This window comes from Octodon degus, unplaced genomic scaffold, assembly GCF_000260255.1.
Source record: "Octodon degus isolate 3935 unplaced genomic scaffold, OctDeg1.0 scaffold00042, whole genome shotgun sequence".
Lineage (NCBI taxonomy): Eukaryota > Metazoa > Chordata > Mammalia > Rodentia > Octodontidae > Octodon > Octodon degus.
In genome coordinates this window covers 4558057-4580030 of record NW_004524618.1, presented here as the reverse complement: position 1 = coordinate 4580030, position 21974 = coordinate 4558057, and the positions used below count along the sequence as shown (strand labels likewise).

Below are 21974 nucleotides of genomic sequence, written 5' to 3'. Positions count from 1 at the left end.
AGCGCTGGTGGGTGTCCTTCCTAGAGTACACCCAGAGAGGAGAACGCTGAGCGCTGGTGGGTGTCCTTCTTATGGTATACCCAGTTACTCCTCCTTCCTATCTGCATATCTTCACTGTGATTCTACCAGACCCCCAAGTCACCCGAAAGACATTAGAGGAGCACTAACCCGGGATCAGGAGACTAATGGTCCTAACCCCCTGGGTACCTGGGCTGGCACTCCTATTGCCAGGCCTCAGCTGCCTCCTCAGTGAAGGGAGAAGGCTAGAAAGAGGATGGCTACCCATCTTCCCAGACCTCCTTCAGTTAGCTTAGCTTATATGTTCACTATGGACAAGCACCAAACTTGAGTTCCTTGTCTCAGCTTTCTCTTTGCTAAGACCAAATACCCGGCACCCAACGTTAAAGGAGGAAGGGTTTAGCTCAGAGTTTGTAGACATCTCAGTTTATCATCGTCTGGCTCCAAGGCAGGGCCGCATGGCAGAGGACATCAAGGGAGAAATAGTTCATGGTGGGCAGAAGGCAGCAAAATAAGCAAGGGACAAGGAAAAAGCCTTTCTGTCCCACATATTGTATCCAGGCTACAGGGCTTAGGGTGGTGCTAAACCAATCACCGAACTGCTAATCACCTACCATCAGGCCTAGCACTGCACCATGAATCAATCACACACTCTAGGTTCGGTCATCTTTGGAAAAGCCCCACCTATGACTGCACGAGGCTGAGAGTGAGCCATTACACTCTCAGTCCTGAAACAGCCTCAAGCCGCTGGGCTACAGATGTGCAGGAAGAAAGGGTAGATGCAAAAGCGAGGAAAGAGTGGGCTGATGCAAACCCATCTGCACTGAATCAGGAGTTCCGGGTTCTGATCCTGGGTCCCTTCCTCCCCGACTGGCTGCGTGGGCTTTTAGGATTCAAGACTTTTAGGATTCGCAACTGTAACAGGAGGCTATTATGAAAGACGAATGATTCTCATCTGGGACTCCCAGGAAGTCTTACATCCCTGAGTGGGCTCCAGAGCATACACAGATCCTCTCAAAATGTGTAAAAATGTGTGTATGGCACAAGCCTGTTTCTACAGAAACCTCAATCACCTTCGCAGAGGGACTGTGGTTCAAAACCTGCTGTAAGCACTGGAATGCATGGACGCTATTATCCCTTCTAGCACTAACATTGAGCAGCTCAAATAACACTGAAACAGGCGAACAAGTTGAAACTTGGGGATAAGACAAACGGAATCTACTCAGCTGAAGCTGATAACAGGTGTAAGATCAGCCATGCTGCCGACCAAGGGTCTGGCCCTTGGACACTGGGTACTGTGTAGGGGCTGGGTGCTCCTGCAGCTGGCTGGGCCTCTGAACTATCAATCACTAATGTTCTATCAGGGACCAGCAAGCCAGCTTGTTCCCTTGCTTCAGTGTATTTAGGGTCTTCAAGAGCAGAAGAGAGAGAAGACATGAAGTTGTGTGTTGTGAAGGGTTGGAGAACACACTGTTCTGCTCTGAGATGCATAGACACTCACTCTCGGCCACCATGTGGACTTGACCATGTTGGAATCAAGGATCAGAGGCATCTACCTGTGGAAGGAGGCACTCTCCTCGGCCTGTCTTGATCAAAAAGGGTTTGCAAGACCACTGCTGCATGCAGGCTGAATTTCCAGCCTGTGAGAAGCATAAGCAGGACCTTGCGTCTGGTCTTTGTGGCACAGGTCTGCCTCAGTGTCTGGACACAAGAGCTTTTCCATCTGGGGAAAGACGACACCTTCCAAACTCCAGTCTTGTGCTACAGCATTTATTTTCTGGAGCCACCCACCATTCCACTGAGTCTAGGACCCCCAAGGAGGCCTCTGTGCCCAAGGTCTGAAGGTCGCATGACGGCATCCCAGCCAGTAGGCAGGAAGGAGAGGCAGAAGAGCCAGCCGAGTGAGGAAAGGGACTCCGCATGAGTAAGACACTCCACAGTCAGACCAGCGGGACGGGGCTGCAGACAGACTCATCTCTGAAGAAGAGCAGACTCGCGCTTGAGTTCTAACTCTGCTTCTTCACCACTGCCTGCTTTGAGTTAGGTGAGCACTTAATTTACTCCAGCCTTAGCTCTTCACCTGCCAAGTGTGACAAGAATAACTTCTGCCCCAGACATTCACTGTGGACCTGCGTGAAGGAGGCAGGACAGGTGAAGCACTCAGCGCCAGTCCCGGACCTGAGGAGCCCTTTCCACTGCCATTCCCAGCTGCTGCTGCTGCTGCTGCTGCCACCCCTGCTACTGTTATCACCACTGTCACTGCTGTTATCTGTGAGACACCACGGTGTGCACTTGCAACCCCATCTCCCTTAGAAGGTGAAGCAGGAAGGTTGCAAATTAAAAATTTGTCTGTCTCAAATTAAAAATCTTAAAAAGGGCCAGAGATATAGCTCCCTGGGTTCAATTCTCAGTATCAAAAAATGACCAACAGTACATCTGAAGTTCCCAGCATATGCACCCGGTGCTCTATAACTGATTCCATGAGGGTTTTCTTTTCCCCCCTAACTCCTGCTACGCAGCAGGGTGCTCAGGGCCACTGCCCCCGCCTCTTACCTTCCTTTGGTTGGTGGGATTGACATAGAGGTAACTGAGGACAGTCTTCAAGCCTACTTTGTCATTCAGCTTTTGATAGGTGGTGCCGTAATCTGTTGACCTGCAGTGAAAAGAAAGACAAAAAAAAAAAAGAAAAAGAAAAAGGGAGAGATTGTTTTTATCAAGCAGGGGTGATGATTAAGGGGAGTCACACTCCCCAGTCCTGCACCTTTGTTCCCAAATCACACGAGTGCTTAAAAGTGTGCTTCGGAGATAAAAAGCCCCAGTAACTAGAGAGGAGCGATCAGGCTGCTGCCTCTGCTTCAGCCCCACTTGTTCCTCTTCGCACACGTGCTTGGCCTTTCTCAGAGAACTACTTCTGTGCCCTTGTGAAGCTGCGTGACGACCGAGCTGCTGCAGACTGCCCGCCTCCCGTGGGGCGCAGGGGTGTGAATGGGGAGGTTCCCCCTACTGGGCCTCTGTCCAGGCGCCTCAGGTGGAGGACAATGACAGGACACCAGAGCCTTCCTGGACTTCCACCAACATGGTATCCCTGTCCTTAAACCTGAAACAAGGGCAAGGGGACTCTCAACAGCACAGGAAGTGCCCAGGAACTGTGGGGTTCAATGGTCAAAGAAGAGCCTTCCAGACAGAGGGTCTGAGGCTCTACACAGGGGCAGTGTAGGCCTGGCTGCAAGGCCAGAGGCGGGATGGCTGCTGGTGGCTCACCTTGCAGTTCTCCTCCTAGATGCCTGCTCCTCTGAGCGTAGTTCCCACACACTGACCTCAGTTAAAGCTTAGAGCACAAAGCAGGCCACCCCATGGCTCCTTCCTCTCCACCCTGCCCTTCTACAGTGGCAGAGGAACAGAAGGTTCCCAAGAGTGGTTTGAGAGTAGCGGGGTCACCACACCCCCCGGAGCCACTCCCATACCAGTCTTCCGGGTTCTGCCACCTTCCTCTGTCTCCTTCCTTGGCTACAGCTGGGTGGGCCACTCCTCCAACTCAGACCCAGGGAGCGCACGGTGACCAGTGCGTCTTCCCCAGAGTCAGCAGACCTCGCTCTGGCCTTCTGTCTTGATCTCAGTCCTCAGCTCTAACTCTGTGCCTGGCTTTGATATTGTAACCAAAACCAGCTGCTGCTGCCTTTACTCTTTTAGCCCTTATCTATCTGGTCCTGCCTTGGCCCGGAGCTTAGCTCAGAAAGGCCAGCAGCACAAATGTGCAATGACCTCGAAGAGCTTCCCCAGGCCTAGTCAACCTGGCACACTCCCTGCCTTCCAGCTCTGCAGAACAGTCCCCCTCAGTGTCTGTCCATGTTAAGGCTGCACTCATGAGCCTTTTCTGCACACTGCTCCCCACTCATGCGCACAAGAATGTGCTGCCCCTCCGCCCCCTGCACCGTATGTGTTTCTTTTTATCTAATCTGTGAAGGAGCCTTGATTATCTCATCTTCTGTCCCCTCATGCACAAGGCAGACTGAAGGGCAAAGCTCAGGGAACATCAACTTTGGGTCCAAAACAATCCCTGTGACATCCCTAGACCTGCAGCTCTCTGACTGCAGGACCATGTGCAAGTTACTTAACCTGCTGAAGCTGCATACTGCTTATATGAAAAATGGGGCTAATTTAATCTCACAAGCATTTGGGAGCATGCAAAAATTTACCCTACTAGGAGGATGCAGTGAACTGAAATGCCAAAAGAGAAGAAAAAGGTGCAGAAGAGCCCCTTACACATTACATGCATTCAGCACTTTACGAAGCATGGGTCAGTATTCCAAATCCCTCCTACGCTTCTGGCCAGATGGGTGTCAGGCGTGCTGACTGTAAGAGTCCCCAAGCAGGCTGGCTTCTCACAGAGGTCCTGCCCACCCAAACACAGAGCTCTAGCAGCCCCACCCAACATTTCTCTTTGTCCTTGTCACTCACAACCAGCACAGCCTCCAAGTCTTCCTGATTCTGTCTCCTAAGTAACACAGATCCCCAAGCCCTTCCCACTTCCAGGCCGCTGTGCGGCTCACACGGTGACACCCAACGCTCTCGGATGCTCTTCTCCCTCCTTCCCCCACCCCCCATGCTCTTGTCAGCTTATAGCTCATTCAGCAGGACCTGGCCACCTCACTCTGAGGCCTGTGATCACCCACTGCTGGCAGCCAAGCGCCGTTTTCCAAGCATGGTCTTGTACGGTCTCGCTCCAGTCTCCCGCACAGGACCCCCCTCCAGCCACTTGCTCTTCTGCTGCTGTCTCCTGAGCCTCGCTAAACTTCCCTAAAGGGACCCTGCGGTTCCACCGCCCTCCACTTCCTTGTACACCAGCCCAGTATCCAAGTCAGCACCCTTTCTTCTTCATGGTAAACTTCCCTCTGACGTTCAATTCCTAACTCTAAAGCCATCCTTCTTCCAACTTTGTTACAAGGACACCCATCACCGTTCCCAACTGTGTTTTCATTGCCACCTTTGTGAAGGTGCCATCAGACGCTGTCCTGTCTTCCATCAATACTGTCTTTATTGTGGGCTCTTCTCCTTGACTGATACTCCTGATGAGCAAGCAGCATTGCCTACCACAGTGGAAGTGCCTTGTGTCATGCCTGATCAAAAGGAAGCTCAGACACATGGTACTTTGGGTCCTGAACTCAGCTCTCACCACAACTCTGGTTGCAAACTGAACTGGACAACAACCAAATCCAATTTCCCCCTGAGGCCAATATTGAACCCAATAGTCAAATTTAATGTGGTTCTCATCCAACTCGGATTGCGACCAGTATCATGAGAAACATCAAGTCTGTGGACCATTATAGTGTTCTCTCACTCTGCCTTGATTTAGGAGAGGGAATGAATGTGTGAAATACAAGTTAGTTTAAACATGCTCCAAAGTTCTGAACTAATTGCTATGGGTCAGTGATAACTCAACACACAGCCATTTCTAGAAACCAAGTAGAGCACAGCGGTTACTGCTGACCACACATTTTGCATCTGGTGCCTTGAAGGGTCTGTAATCCCTCGCGCTAAGATGAAGATGGAATGGCCAGCTGACGCACCACACTGAGCAACTGTGCTCTGGAGCAGCGCAGGAGACACACCATGACCTCTAGAGCGGCAGCACACGCTCTTATTAACTCACAGGTACTGGACAGAATCGGTGACCGGGCTCTGCACGCCATGTAGCATAGACACAGCATGGTGTGAGAGAGGAACACCGAGTTCAAGTGTGGCAATCCAAACGCTAGTACCGACACGTTCCATGTGTCACCCAGGACAGCTGTTTTACTAAGCCTGTGAAAGGAAAACATTATTCTGGCTCCTATTAAAATGTTAAGCCAGACTTTGTTCAAAACAGCTACAGTAAGTACAAATGCTACTGAAATTGAGTCCGCAGTAGGAGAGAGAGGTTTGGCTTAACTCCAAATACAAAGAAAAGCAGGAATTCACAACCAGGAGCAGGGTAGGGGTCAGTGGATGGGAAGTTCCTGAGGGGCTGGGGTAACTCTTCGCTAGACTCACCTAATAGAATTTCTGCAGAATGCTGTCTAGGGTGCTCAGCTACTACGTGGGGGACAGTGGAGAACGAAGACTTTGACCACATAGCAAAGCTAAGGGATTCAGGTTGAACTGTTAGTATTTTTGCTAAGCTCAGGCTCTTGGGAATATGCCCCAGGTTACAGCCTGGTTAAAAAGAGCTCAGAAGAGACTGAGCAAAATTTGGTGAGAAAGAGAAGCCTTGTCAAGTCCCACGTGCAGCACGAAATGCTCGACTCAGATCGCGGGCAGGCCCCGTCCAGACCCGGTGCTTTCATGGCTCCCTAACACAGTGCTCTGCTGTTTCCCAACTACTGACTCTTCCCTACCACCTATTGCAACACCACTGTGTGAGCTGAGTCCTCAGGGCTGCCTGTGTGACCGGAGTCAAATCCAAGTAGCGCCCACCAAGGGCAGGGTGCCTAGCACCACACGCAGTCTCTGCACAAGCCAGCTTAGCCTTGCCTTTGCTCTTCTCCAAAGTGGCCACTGAGAGCAGGGACTTCCCGGGAAAGGGCGTGCACCCCCTCTGGACCTGCAGCAGCTGCTCATCCAGTCTGACACCAAAGACAGCTCCAGGAGCCAGGAGGCCTGCGGAATCCCAGGCGCCCTCACCTGTCCTGCCAGCACAGGCCCTGCCCATGGCCCTGACTGCAGCATTCGTGGGCTAACTCGGCCTGAGCAGAGGGGCAGACCACAGAGAGGTCTCAGCTCACAGCCAAAGACAGCTGAGCCCGGGAACTTGCTCCAACAACAAGGAGAACCGTCTTAGAGCTGCAGACGTGCATCAGTGCGGAGGTCACTGAACGGAAATGGGTTCGACTCCGTGTGGGTAAACCCAGCCTCCCACATATTGACAATGGTTTTATAAGACAGAAGTGCTCTGCACCTGACGCGTACTGAGCACGCGCCACAGGACAGCGCTCTGCCACTCTGCAGTTGCACAGGCACGCAGGCAGCCTGGACAGCAGCGCCTGAGCCGTGTGCAGCCTGTGCCCGCACTGCTCCCGCTCCACCACACTAGTGTGCATGGGGACGTGAGTACACGGTGTGGCTCGCTGCAGTGGACACATGCTGTGTGTGGCTTCCTATGCATTCGTGAAAAATAGTGTCTCCGGGGAGGCCCCTCCTGGTGCAGTCACTGGGACATGCTCTCGCTATGCGGAACTTCTACCTTGCTGGATGTTGACATTTTGTCCAAGACGGCTCAGTCACTCACCCCACCACAGAGAAGGGGGCCCTTTCTTTCTCACTTCCCAGAGGTACCTGGGCTACCCTAGGGGTGGATACTCACTCCAGGGCTGAGCCCTGTCCCCCACCCTAGACCTTTGCCCTCATCCTGACCAGTGTGCTGCGGGCCAGGCCTGCACCACCTAGCTACTCTCTGAGGACAATGATACCAATGACCATCTCAGCAGAGCAAGTGAGAAAGCACCATAGTGTTCACTCAGCACACACCATGTGGGCCTCACGTGACCTTCCGGATTCGGGGAGCTGGTGGCCATCCACAGATGGGCTGCTGTTTTAAAAGTGAAAGAGCAGAAAAGTAGGTGCTACTGAGGCAGAAGTGCCAGCCTCCCAGGGGAGCTGAGCACAGCCCAGTCCCCAGTCCTCCGTGCTGCGCTCCTCTGGAGGTGCAAAGGCTCTGCGGGCTCTCCGCCTGTGCTCTGGGTGCCACCAGCAGTCACGCAAGGGGGTGGACGGGGCTCTCCTTAGCCTGGCCTTCCCTCCGCTTGCTTACATCTGAGCGCCTCCTGGGCCCCACCTCTGTCCCTCCTCCAGCCCATGAGCTCCGCAAAGGAAGCTCAACCTTTGATTGAGTCTGAGACGGGGAGTCTCCTTCCAGCCTCTCTTCCCCTTCTCCCTGCTGCAAGACAGAATCGAAACTTAGCCCGTGACCACAGTCCTGAGAATTTCTCTTCTTGGTAGCAATTTTTGTTTGTTTTGGTCCTTTCTTAACACAGATCTATTAATCCCGGCACCTGCCCTACGTCAGGCTTCTCCTTCCTGGCCACTTAAGAGAGCTCAACGCCAGGCTGGCGAACTATTTTCTGTGAAAGGCCAAATACCAAGTACTTGCCGCCTCATATGCCTGGCCATAGGCACCATGGCGCCTGCCTTCCGGTGGTGTGATTTGCAGTCTGTGACTGCAGTGGTGCGAAAGGGACCCGTGTGCCGTGGCGCCCCCGCTGGAAGCAGCGTTCTGCTGGCAACACGTGGCCAGAGACCACACAGTCAGTGCGCCTGAGAGGAAGCGACGCGCGGCGAGGGTGTCTGGACAGTGGGAGCCGCACGGCTCGCATCCTCACAGCACCCACCTGCGTCCCCCGCCTTCCGGGCTACTAGATGCACTTTTGCGTGGGGCCCCTTCACTTCACTGCGGGCCCACCAGGGTGTAGCTCTGGGGTAAGCTGAGGGGCTTCTCTGTTCAGCTCCACCCTCCTGGCAGAAAATGAATCTGGCTCAGCCAGTGAGTGCCGGAGGGCTGCGCCATGGTCAGGCATCTGCAAAAGCAAGAGCGACTTGAGTGGCCGCCAGAGCCTCCGCGCTGCCCAGCCAGGCTCGCACCGCCTGTGCTTCTGAAACCAACTCCCCAGATCCCGTCAGGGCACCTGAGCCCTTGTGCAGCCTCCGCCGCCTGTCAGGTGTCCGCCCTGATGTCCCCCAGGGCCTCGGAGTCCGCCCTCTCCGCCTCCACTTCCTGCTCCTCGTGGCCCATCACCCAGGCTCTGTGACTCCCAGCTCCAACTCCACCTGCACTGTGACGACCTTCCGCGCCCTCCAGTGCCCGCCCGCCTCTGCAGCTGCAGCAGCAGCACTGAGAGCTGCCTGCTAGTCTCTGTGCGCGTCTACACTTGCACAGTCCCGAAAGCTGCTTAAGAAAAGGGAAAACATGATTTTATTTTTAATTTCTGAAAATGCAGTACAGGGCTCTACGAGAGCAAGCCTGTCCCTGTCATATAAAATCAGGGGAGCCCAGAGCTGATAGTGGCTGTGTGAACCCCAAGTCTTTATACCTAAGCTCAGACAGCAAGGTGGTTGTAGGGATTTGACAGAGACCTTGCTTAGTATCTGTGAAAAGCCAAGGATCCATAAATGCTTGTGGCTGTCATTTTTATGAACACCCTAAATTGCATTATTCTTAGGCACAATCACCTTGTTTTCTTATTTGTGATTTATTCTCTTTACATTTAATCAGGGGTTCAGCTTGTGAAGTTCAATAAATCATGAGATGATCATGGGCCACTGTTTCTAGTTGTCACCGTGGAAGTACAATATGGTCAGGCTCCCTGGGAATCAAGACACAGCCATCCTTCAAAACGCCAGGCCTCAGGAAGCCCCAGCCACTCCCTGGAACAAATTCCACTGAATACACAGAGCAAAGCCAAAACCAAAGCCCATGAGCAATCGGGGCTCCAGCGGGACGCTATCTCAGCCGTGCCAGGGCAGGGTCGAGAGTGCCCACAGCACAGCTCCAGATCAACGCTGCCAAGAGCCTGTGACAGAAAGCCATCGGTGCTGCCCTCTGCCTGCACCCCAAGCCACATTTAACTGCATCTTTGCAATGGCAGGAGCCCAGCCTGACCACAAATACCCAACCAGATAACTACCTCCAGGCCTCAGGCCAAAAGCAAGCAACTCAAGCAGCCTCCCTCCCTGATAGGGTTCTGGTCCCATGCTGTGCTTCAGAAAAACCACGGGCCCACTGATGCCAAGAGGCGCTCTGCAGGTGGCTGCCTGAGCCAGTCCCAAAAAGAGTGGTGGAACCAGAAAAGGGAATCAGTTCACCTATCCTTCCTCCCAGGTATTGGAGTGCAAGGTTCTCTAAGCACAAAACGCTGCAGGCCACCTGAGCCTGAAGGCCAGAAGCACACAGGATCCATGGCTTAGGTCAGCTAAACGAGGCTCCAGGAGAAGCAGCACCCCAAGTCTCACCTGGGGGTGAGGGGTGAGGGGCAGAACTTTGTGTGGCCAGGGCACAGGCATGCTAACTACAGAACCCCAGTTCTGACAACCAGGGTATTGAGTTGTGTCTAGAATTCAAAATGGCAAAAAATTCCCAACCTGCTGCATCACGCTGGTAATAGTAGGCAAAAAGGCCTATAGAGGAAACGCAAAAGAAGAGCCAAAGCCAGCCAAGAGAACGCATGGTAGCGAGAATTCCCTGCCGCTTTGTGGGAACGCACATCAGGGAAAGGTATGAGGTGACTGACCTAGACAAACCTCTAAGACAGTAATTTTTTTTTCTTGCAGAACCGGGACTTGAACTCAGGCCCTTGCGCTTGCCAGGCAAGTGCTTATGCTACTGAGTCATCTCCCCGGCCCCTAAGACATTAATCTTAATTTTTTTCAAAAAAGTCTCTTGAATAATAAATATATTAAACTATTCAAAAGAGACATGGTGTATGCTGACAACAAAATAACCTATTTTCATTAATTACAGGCATGCACAAAATGCATATAAAATGCAGAGAAAAACACAATTAACTGGCAAAAGCTGTGGCCTCTGGATAGGGGACCAGGCGGGGTGGCCGCAGGGACTGGAGTTGGTAATGATGAAGTATTTGGAAATGGAATATACCCAGAAAACACTAGCATAGTCAAAAGTCTGAGCAATAAAGCGACTGGCACTAAGCAGGCAGAATGCAGACCAGTAAATTAACACATCTGCGAGGGAATCCTATTACGGAGAGCACTTGTGTTCCAAGAGGCAGACCGGCCTCATCCTAAGAGGATTCACTTCACAGTCAAGCAGATTTGGTTCCAATCTCGCCTATGGAGACTCAGGCAAATTACATAAGTCTCGGGTTTCCTATCCACTCAATGGGAATATACACGTTGCCCTGTAGGATTTTTGTGAAGCTTAAATGGCCCTAAAGTCAGGAAGCTCACTGTCAGCCATTAGAAAACTCTATGACGGACCAACAGTACCATCAGTGGAGGAGAAAGTGTCTCATAATGTTTCTGGGCAAATATCTGCCCAGGCACTGAGGCATGACCCCTAGAGGATGGGACCACCACCTTCTCCCCGTACTATCATCTTCAAAGGAGGAAAAGGCCCAGGGGAGGCCGGAGGACGCGCTAGGTATAACCGCTGAGCAACCAGCTCCAGCAGGGGGCCAGCCCTCAAGAAGCAAAGGCTAGGGAAGTTGGACTCAAGGTTTTCACCACGCTTTCCTGGAGACAAAAGTAATGAGGTTAGGGGCTGGGGAGATAGCTCAGCCACGTAAGCACCTGCCTCGCAAGCACAAGGTCCTGAGTTCAATCCCCTGTACCACAATAAATAAATAAATGTAACAATGTTCATGTTAGAGGGTGCTGGACCGGTTCACCAAGATACCCCGGGCCATTCTCCATCTCCCCCAGGACAAAAGCACCACCACCAAATGGAGGGGCAGGGCCTGGGGGAGTCTTCGAACCATCTCCTGGACCTCTGAGCTCCAATCTCTCACTTCATTCACTCTTTCCTCTTTCCCTTCTCAGTGATAAGCATGACAACATGCACAGAGGCCACTCGATGCTGTCCTTAATATATATCGATTAAGCCAAGTCTCCCTCTCCTCTCCAGAGAGAGGAGAGTGTCTGTGTCAAAAGCCCTCCTTGCATACTCTCATGCTGAGCATGTGCCACCATCAGGGGACATAACCTCTTCCGCTGTCATGCTGGGGCGTTATTTCATTTTCTGCACCATTTCTTTCTGGAGACAGCATAAGTCTGCTGAGGTCCAGGGGCTGCCCTGATGTCACTTTCACACCTCCAACGTGCTTAATAATGCCACATGGGGGGTCAATATGCAAACTGAGAAAGTGCAGCCCAGGAACAGAAAACACTGGTGCAAACAGATCCCCACAGAGGACAAACGCAGATGAGGGTCTTCCAGCTCTCACCATCACTGCCCTGGGAGGGATCCCCATTCTGAAGGGCCAATACGGCGTCATCCTATATCCCCTGTCCCTGAAACCCGGGCTTCATTTCTAGCTATGAAGAGGATTCCAGAGTGACTGCTATACCCTCTACATTGTCAGCTGTACAGTATGATTTCAATAAACCACCGCCCTCCCATACTTGCGTTCCACACGCTGAATGCTCCTGACACCACCACGGAGCTGTAAAGCATGAGAAACAACCCCGGCTGCTTAGAGCTTTCCTTTGAAAGGCCAAGGAAAGCAAAGCAACTAGCTGAAAGTTGGGTTTGTTTAAACCATCGCTGCGGCTCCTAGACGAACGTCCCCATGCAATCAGAAGCAGCGCTCCAGGGTCCCATGAACCAGGCGCCGGGATCAGCTCAGCAGGGGGGCGCCGGCCTTGGCCGCAAGGAAGGGCACGCACGCACGTACGCATGCACGCACGTACACACGCATGCTCTTCTTCTCTTCTCCCTTATTGGTACTGAGCCTGGAGCCTCCACACTCGCCTTCCCACCTCTCTCCCATGGCATTCTTTACTTTGAGGCAGCGTCTAAACATGTTGACAAGCCGCCCAGCCTGCGCTTACACTGCCGCGTGTACTCCTGCCTCGGCCTCTCGGCATGCTGGGATGGCAGGGCTGGGCCACTGCGCTCAGCCCTGGGGCCCTCAGGGAAGACAAGCGTTTTATAAGTCAGAACACATTAGAAAAGAGCCGCATGCAACGCGGATGTCTGCAGCCACTCCATCCAGAGAAAACTCAGTTAACACTTGCTTGCCTCCTTTACCTTAATCCGTGATGTTTTGTAGAAAGCAAAAAGTCCTACTTTTTCACTTAAGACAACGCTGTCAATGCCTCGCATGCTGCTCCACGCTCTCCAAGAATCACAGCTAGAGGCCTTACACCTGGCGATGCCCAACTGCGTCGTGATGTCCTTTCCCATCCTTGCTAGCCAGTAAGTAGTCAGTTTGCAGCTAAACTCCTACATTAAATGACTTGAATGTGTGCAGCGGCACATAAATCTCTATGTATGCCTTTATTTTTCTTCTTGGAGTAGATTAGTTAAGTGCAATTACTAGCTCCAAAGGTATAAATCATCATTCACACTCATTACAAACTTGCCTGCGTAGACAGTGTGTGCCGGTTTTACCTCATACATGTCAACGCTGGGTTTTAACGTTCTGAACTCCTTGGACACAGCTGCCTTGGGTGGATCTGGGGTTCAGGCCAGCACATCTTAGGAGTCTCTGAGACTCCATGGTTTTGTATCAGAATGTTCCAAACTGTTAGGACTCCTTCATACTTTCAGAAGTTACTAAACATCGCAAGAGGGTTAATCATACCTAGCAATAAGTATCATATTGGAAATTACATCTGCAAGAAATGTACATATTTCTGAACTTATTCTAAAGTAGCAATAATAACCCTATTATATATTAACATAAACAATGTAATTTATGATAAAGCAACGATTTAATGGCAAAATTGGCATCGTTTTCCTTCCCTCGTTATACTCTGGTTTAATAAATGACAGCTAATTCTGAGACCTGTTTTGGCATTCAATCTGTTACGCAAACACATTGTATGTGGCTTCTAGTAAACATCACTCTACACCTATAATAAAATGAAAGCAAAATGGGCAAATAGCACTTTGTTATTGTTAGGAAATAGTTTTGTATTCATTAATCTCCTGAAAAGGGCCACGGGGGCACCTTAGGGTTCCCAGCCCGCACTCTGAGAACTGCTGCTGCACGGTAAAGAATTGGCAGGACCCAAGAGGACTTGAACCTATGGGGGCTTTTCTAAAGATCAAAGTCTGCGGAGTGTGCACAAATGCCCTCTCAGGACATCCTTCCCCTCTCAACCCGTCAGAGCTCAGCTCTGCGGCCGCACAGCGGTGCAGCTTTCCCCGATTCGCTGTGCCTTCCCTTCTCCACAGCTCGGCCTGCCATGCACCCTTGACTTCTACAGTATTCAGTCCCCACCAAAACTCCGAGCTTCTTGAGGTTATGGATCAAGACCTCGGCACAGGCATGGGCTCAATAGCTGGCTTCTCGGAAGGCTGCCACCCTAAATCACAGTGGCGTGTAAGTAACTAGCATTTCTGTAGTGCTTTATACAAAACACTGTCCCTCGCACCTTTTTCTCAATTCTCATGCTGACCTTCCGACACAGGTACTTCATCTCTGCCACAAAACTGAGGAAACAGACTCAGAGAGGTTAAATGAGCAGGCGCAGTGCTGAGGTGTGTGGCGCAGCCCATGGCCTCCAGGTCCCAAGGTGCCTTCAGGGCCCAGCCACTTCTGTAAGCCATGGCAATGGAGTCTCGCACGATGGGGCTTCCCTGGCTCACTCCTCAGGGGATATCATGGGGCTTGCCTAGGGCAGGGTGCGCAGGCAGACCAGGATGAGCTCCCCGGCCTCCTGCTCGCCAGCGCTATGACACCAGGAATCCTGCCTGATCTTTCAGGGCCCCAGCTTCCCCACCTCTAGCACGGGCAGAATAATTGCCACCAGGCAGGGACTGCAGGAAGATTCAGTAAGAAAATCTATGAGAACCCACACAGAGCACCGGGCAGCCACCAGCTCGGGTACCTGGCTGGTTGCACTCCTTCCAAGAGCTATCCTACTACCGTTCTTCATCTCGCCACTGGAAAACAAGTGACTCAGTGAAGACTGGCACTTCTGTAGTTGGAGCAATCAATTCCACAGGAAAACGTTTTCCCCCAGACACGTGGATCTGAGAGTCACAGAGGCCACACAAGCCCTGCCAAATTATGGCTGGGAAGGAGGGAGAGCCGTTTTTACCGCAAGACATCTGCAGCCAGGGCGTGTGTGGCCTGCAGAGCCAGCCCCCTCAGCCCACTCTCCCAGACGCACAGTCATTCCTCAAGCCCTGTCTGCTCACAGTCGCTGGGACTCTGCAATTTTCCTGACGGGGTCAGCTCCCTAGGGAGGAGGTGCACTCAATGAGCCAAGTCAAGGCTTGGAGAGGAGCCGGAGTGTCTCCTGGCCAGATAGCAAACATGGGGGAGGGTGCTAATGCAATCCTATCAGCTAGCTCCAGCAGCTCAGACTTAAGCGTTCAGCAAGTCTCATGAGTTCCGGTCTATTAGGTCCACAGTCTCCTTGTTACAGCCGCTCCAATTTCCAAATAAAAACAATGCTTCACAGTTTGGTGACTCTCCTCCTCTGTAAAATGAAAGAGTTCAAATCAATGACCTCAAAAGCTCCTGGCATCTCTAACAGGCTGCATCCGAGCAAGCTCCAAATGGCTCTGACTGCTTCTGCAGCGCAGATCTATGCTCCGAGTGTGTGGCTGTCACCGCCCAGAGAAGGCCGAGGTGCCACAACAGCTGTCCAAGCCCACATGCGTAATGTCTCTAAAGCACACACACAGCTGGCCACAGTCTGGCCAGCCTACGACCCTCTGAAGTGGACCACAGCAGAAGTAAGGGAGACTCCTGGGGCTAGGAGGATACCTGACCATCTCTCGGCAGACAGCGAGAAAGCAGAGCCTGAGTGAGTCCTGCAGGCCTGAGGCACAGTCCTCTGCATGAGCTGGAGGTGAGCGAATCTGGAGTTGGGGAGACAGCAATTGGGGACAGGCTCAAGAGTACTGTCACATGAGCATCTGAGGACAGCAGCCTGCCAGATCCCTGGCACTTCCTCCCCGGCTCACTTCAGGTCACCTATTTTTAATTAAATGAATGTGTGAGGAAGAGAGAAATGACCTGGAAGCAACCTGGCCAAATGCAGTGCACTAGCACAGTGGCTAGGTGCATGATCTTCGAAGTCACAGACAGTAGCAAGGCCTTCTCCTCCCCTTAGCAGCAGGTTACTCAGCCTCTTTCAGTTTTCTCATAGACAAAAAAGCAAAAAGAACTGAACTACATGTACAGACCCCGTGAGGTCATTGGAGAACTTGGTGAGGAAGTTCACACACAGCATTTATCTCAGTGTTAGGTGTGGTACAGGCGCCCTAAACGGTACCCACTGCTAGCACGGTGGCAATCACAGGGATGCTACCCAGGGGCACGATGAAGGCACTGAGGACATCCATCCGCAGGAAGGAGGCCCAAAGCGAGGACAAAGAGGAAGAGGCGGCCTGCGTGGAGAAGGTGAGTGTGTGACAAAGGGAGGTCAACACAAGGAAGCTTGCTGCAGGACTCAGGACCTGGAGATAACTAAGGGACTGGGGAAGACGAGAGAGGGGAAGGTCGGAAGGGCGGAGTAGGACTGGGGCGCAGACGTCCACTCAGGGTGAGCGCATCTGCTCAGAAATGAGGGCCCCAACCTTTCTGAACAAGCCCGCTCCAAAAGAGCAGGCTGCACCTAGAATTCAGTGGCTTGATGGGGCACCCCGGCCCAGCTGTAGGGACATGTGGGGCATCCCTGTCACCTGCCTGAGTTCACTCACAGGAGGGCTGTGAGGAGTAAAGGAAGCTCGGCAGGGTGGCACATCCCAGCTACACAGGAGGCCGAGGCAGGAGGACTGCAGATTCAAGGCCAGCCTAGGCAGCTTAGGTGAGGCTCCGTCCCAAGGATAAATAGATAAGGCTTAGGGTGGAACTCTGGGTTCAATTCCCAGCACCAAAAAAAGAAAGACTAGAAAAGCAAGCAAGTGAGAAAGGAAAAGGAGATGAAGGGGCTCCATCTGCTCCTAGACACGAGCAGGGATGAAGGAAAGGGAAGAGGTTGTGTGGCTGAGTCAGATGCTGGACGAGGCGGAGCCCAAGTGCCGCTGAGATCAGTGTCGGCCCTGTCAGAAACAAGCATGGAGCCAACATCTCCATAGCAATTATAGTGACTGTGAAGCCAAACAAAGCAAGAAGGAAATGTGTGACCTGGGCTGGGTTCCCAAAACCAGAACCCAAGTCGAGAAGACGCATGAGCTGATGCTTCCAGCAAGGTGTTGAGGCCAAACGGAAAGAAGGGAGGGAGAGACAGATAGGGGCACACGCCACAGACAGCTGATCCCCAGGTCACTCTGTGGCCACGCCGCCACATACCTGTCCCTCCACAAGCAGGGGGCCCGGGCCTTCAGACCCCAGGCCATCCTAGAGACAGGACAGCAGTAACCTCTGCAGAAGGCACAGCAGCTGGCAGATAGCAGACAGTGGGTCAGCCGAAGGCTGGATACGGGACCTCAGCAGTGTCACCTACTGTCACCACGGAAGTGAGAGTCAGGAGGATGGCAAGGTATGGAAGACACCAGGGGATGGGAGCTGACAACTTCCTGCAGCGATAGCTCTCTGCTCCCGAGTAGCCTCCATCCACGAGTGGACTTCCCTTAGCCTCCGCTTCCTGACTAGTTTGCAGAGACAGAGATAGCTAAGGAGCTACTGAGTGCTGGGTTACCCACGCTGGCCATGCAACTCATCAGAGTGCAAGAGCACAAGAGCAAAGTCAGGTGGGGTGGAGAGGCCAGGCAGTTTCCACGTTGAGCACCTGAATATGGACAAAAATCCCCAACGTGGATACTCTGTTTCTGTGGGCCCCGACCTTGTCGTGGAGCCCAGCCTGCAACCTCGCCTGGACAGGCCTTTCCCCCGTGCTCCCCAACACGTCCAGAGCACTGTGTGGCAGGACCGCCCTGCTACATGGCAGGGCTCTCCCAGAATGGCAGGTGTAAATCTGCTCGCTTTAACGTGCCGGCCAAGCTGAGCTCTCTATTTAAGAGCTATCTACTAGAACCCAGAGTAAAGCAATCACGTCCAAATGCATACTTCCTCTGAAATACCCAGTCTGTCTCCTATAAAACATGCTTACGTTTTATGGGAAGCTGCTGTTTCATTCTTTGACCCAGAAATCAATCAGCAGATGTTTAGCGAGTGTTTATGGTGTGAAGGGCGTGACGCTAGACACTAGGAAGGCAGCACACCTTGAGAACAGTAAATAGACCGGCGGGCTAGAGGCAGGCGGGCGCAGCCGGAGGAGGGCTGGGCATGCATCTCACATGCCACATGCAGTTCCCCAGGCAGCCACCTGCAGAAGCCGCCTCCACCACCATCACCAGCGACGCGGGGGCATCACACTGGCTTCTTTCTCACCACTTGGTACAGCAAGGGCCAGATGGGCAGCAGGAGCCCTGTGCAAGGCTTCAGAGAGCCAGGTCCTTCCCTGCCAGGGTCCTGCTCCAATCCAGATCTGGGGAAGCCGATTACACTCGGGGCAGGGAACTGCATGGGCATGAAGATGAGGGGGACGCGTTCGGGCCAGGTACCGAAGTGGCACCTGTCACTTCCAGGTTCTCTCTTTGAGCCAGACTTCAGTCCCATGTCTGCACTTAAGCAAAGGAAGGCTGATACACACTGTCCTCATATGGCCTGGATGAAAGGCAAACAGGTATAGCAAACACCCAACCGAAGTACCTGAGGACCTCAGCTTCATGTAGTAGTTCACTGACTGGCCCTTACTAGGGGGTTCTGTGGCAGCACCCCTAAAAGTGATGCCAGCACACCTTAAAGCCCTGTTACCTCACCCCCTCAGCTTGACCCCCAGAGCCCCCTGTAAATCTCTTCGACCCTCCACTCGGAAGGGTAAACTTTTCTGCATGGACCAAACTCCCAGTGTGTTAGTCCTTCCGGGGCACAAGGTCTGCGTCTCCGCAGCTCACTTCCGGCGCTTCAGGACCGCGGGTGGCATGGACGCAGGTCAGGGTGGCTGAGTCCCACTAACACTGCACCTATGTGCCCTGCACTCGGAATCCATCTGATTCTTCAGCTACTGCGATGTAGTATTCTCGCGCTATTTTCCACCACTTGAATATGAAAACGGCTCTCAGCTCACAGAGAGAACACAGGCAGAAGCGGGTCTGCGCCTGCCCATGGGACATGGTGTGTGGACCCCCAGCCTCAGCCCCGCTTGCCACTTTCTCCCCTAAAGTGAGCTCGCACCCCCTCTAGCCTATCACGGCTGCCCTGCCTGGCCGAGCAGCGCCAACGTTCAGCTCCCCCAGACCAAAATCAGCACTCACCCTTGAGCCGTGCCGCCCCCAGGCTGCTCTTGCCCCACCCCGCCCAGTGCCAAGGCCTTTGAGCTGCTGACCACTTGTCCTTGGGGCCTGGGACGCCCGCCCGACTGGCTTTTGTGGCAGTACATCAAGCAGAAGGACTGCCAGATACTGTGATTGTGCATGCCTTAACAGACCTGCGGCGTGAGGGCAGCCAAGCCGCACTTACCCAAGCGCTGAGCACGCCCGCTCCTTCGGCGTGGTGCCCAAGCGGGCCTGCTCCAGACGGGACAGGAAACAAGTGACCACTTGGTTTCCTTCACCTCAAGCCTGGGAGAAGCTTGCATCCTGCCGAGAGGACACTGACATCTCCGGTGGGAGAAAGACGCACTGACTCCATCTGGTCAGTGCGAACTGGCCAGGCCCGTGTGGCTGTAATCACGCTGGCCGAAGCAACAGTTTACCTCCAGGCTGGAGAACGGCAGCAATAAACATTGAATGGAATCTGGCCAAATAAATGACTCCAAGCAGAAAGGGATGCAGCACAAAAAAGTGAAGAAATATATTTATACACATACAGAGACGTTATCTTCTTCAACACATTTTTTTAAGTAACAAATCCATGATTTCTGTTGATTCCCACTGGAATAAAAAACAAAACCCGTGAGATTTATGAGCAGTGTTGTTTATTTATAATCCAAGAACTCTCCTCAGACCATATGGTTGGGAAATTTACAGAGAAACAAAGTGCGAGGAAATGGCCTGCTTAATTCAATGGCCTTGGCGAAGCTGGCAGGCAGGGGGAGCTTCCCAAACTCATCCCAGCGCGTGAGGCAAGCTTGGCGAGGTGGGGAGGGACGCTTGCCGAGGAGCAGGGCCTTGCAGGGAAGGGCGGCAGCTAGGGAGGCGCTGAGCGTGCTGCACACAGCCCTGTCTCCTTCCGCGCTGGCTGAGGCGTCCTGCAGCAGCCGTTGTCCCAGGCTGGTAGGAAAGACACGGTGGCTGTTGGCTTCCAGGAAAGCCACGCGCATGCGGGACCCCACAGGAGCTCTGCTTGCCTCTCCCAGCATCAGTGGGAAGAGGGTGGACTGTCTGGGTCCTTCTCAGCTGCTGGTGTGCTTGACTAAGAGGCTCTTACTCACTGTCCTTAAGGGGCAGGCTGGGAGGGCCCTTTCCTCTGCTCTCTGCCTCCACATTCAGGTTAATGGTGGATGGGAGAAAAGGAAAGACTAGGCTTGAAAACCATAAATGAAAGCAGTGTTCCAGGGCAGGAAGGTTTCAGCAAAGGGCGAAAGAGCAAAATGAAGACGCCGTGATGGAGCTGCGGACAGGCAGCGGTGCTCTCCAAGTCCAAGTTCAAGAGTCTTCCTGCCCCAGCCTCCTGAACGATGGGCAGCAAGGCTGAGCCACCGCACCTGGGTTAGCTGCCTTCCAATATGGCTGCTCCTCTGGTTCACCTCCCAAAATATTTAGACGAGCCCCAAAACTTATCCGGCTCCAGAGTCTCCTGTGAGCGGCAGTCCCACGTTACCAGAAACAGTGCAGTGACCCATGATCCTTTCAGTTCCAAGACGCTACGACTGTGCTCACCACTCCTGGCGTAGCTCTGCTGCATCTCCTCCTCCTCCCCTAGCTCCTTCCCACTCCTCTGGCCTTCCCCACTCCAGTCATGGGGTGCACCCTACACCCCACTCAAGTCCAGCATTACCGTGTCATGACTGTTCCCTCCCTCCCTTCCAACTACCACCAAGCCCTGCTGTGTGTGCTGCATGCTACACGGTCTGCCCGTCCTTTTCGCCTTCTGTGTCACTCAAGTCCAATGTGACTGGCTGCCTGGTGGGTGGCCCAGGATGTTCTAACACCCCTTCTTGCGACCCCATCTCTAGCAGCGTCCTCGTCAGTGGTTTCACAGAGGCATCAGATCTTTCTTCCTGAAGCACAGCAAGGTGCTCCATCATTCTCCAGCTCAAGAACCTCCGTGGCTCCCCAATTCCTGTGCAAGAGAAGCCAGGGGCTTGGGGTCCAGCTTTCACTCACCATCACCCCTGCGCATCACAGCCTGGAGGCGAGGAACACTCAGAAGAGCAAGGCCTCTTCTCCCCCACCATGGCTTCTGAGGAGGAGCCCTATAGAAGCCATGGGTCTATGGGTTTATAAAGCTGAGCTAGTTTGACAGTGAAAGGTGTATAAAACAATGACAGGGAAGCACATGTGGAGGAAAGAAAGGAGGTTACATCACAGTTCATGACAAAGAACCGAGAGGATAATTTAGAACAAGTCCCACTCCAGAAGCCTGCAAATGAAACAGAAGGCCCCCGGCAAGGTGGGCAGCAGATATTTATGGAGAGGGCGTAGACACAGGCAAATCCTGAAATGAACATGTCAGTCAGGAGTGCTGCAGGAAGGGAGGCAGAAGCGGGAGCAGGGAGGAGGCACACAGCTGCCGCAGGACAAGGCCCGAGGCCCTCTCGTAATGGGCAAAGGCAAGGGAGTCTCAGAAGTGCAGAAGTTGACCAGGTGACCAGGTGCAGTGCAGCTCACTGGGGCAGGAGGTGACTGAAGAGGCAAGGAGCTGCTCGTGCTGCCGCTGAGAACCCTTTCAACATGCAAAGAGGGACAGGCCAGCAAGGAACCGGGCCGCAGAGGAAATGAGCTCAGCTCACAGACATGACGTGGCTCTGCGGGAGCACAAGTGAAGGCCGCATACCAGGGGACCCGACGGCCAAAGTCAGTCAAGGCACAAAAGGAGGGGAGGACGACAAAAGGCTTTTCGCCTGTCAGGGACACTGCAAGCAGCAGCCTGCACCACTGACAGCATCCCACACCAGAAAATCGGACTGCGTGGGACCTCAGACTGGGATGAACCATGCCCTACCACGTTCGGATGGCCAAAGCTGACAAAACAGCCAGAACAGTTGGAGGAAAGAAGCCGCCATCACGGGTCCTTCTGTGCTCAGCGTGAAGCTGTGCTTTGCATGCAGCGAGGGCCAGGAAGCTGACCCACGCCCTCCCTTGGAGATCACACGCTACAAATGCACAGGCCTGTGTG

General features: G+C 53.2%; 1 protein-coding gene across 1 annotated transcript in view; it reads right to left on the bottom strand.

Annotated features, from left to right (window-relative positions):
* Sorcs3 (sortilin related VPS10 domain containing receptor 3) overlaps positions 1 to 21974 on the bottom strand; it is a 621809-nt gene that overhangs the window by 347657 nt on the left and 252178 nt on the right. Inside the window, exon 3 of the mRNA XM_004631515.1 lies at positions 2572 to 2671. Coding sequence (XP_004631572.1) covers positions 2572 to 2671 — 100 coding nt within the window. The remainder of the gene's footprint in view (positions 1 to 2571; positions 2672 to 21974) is intronic.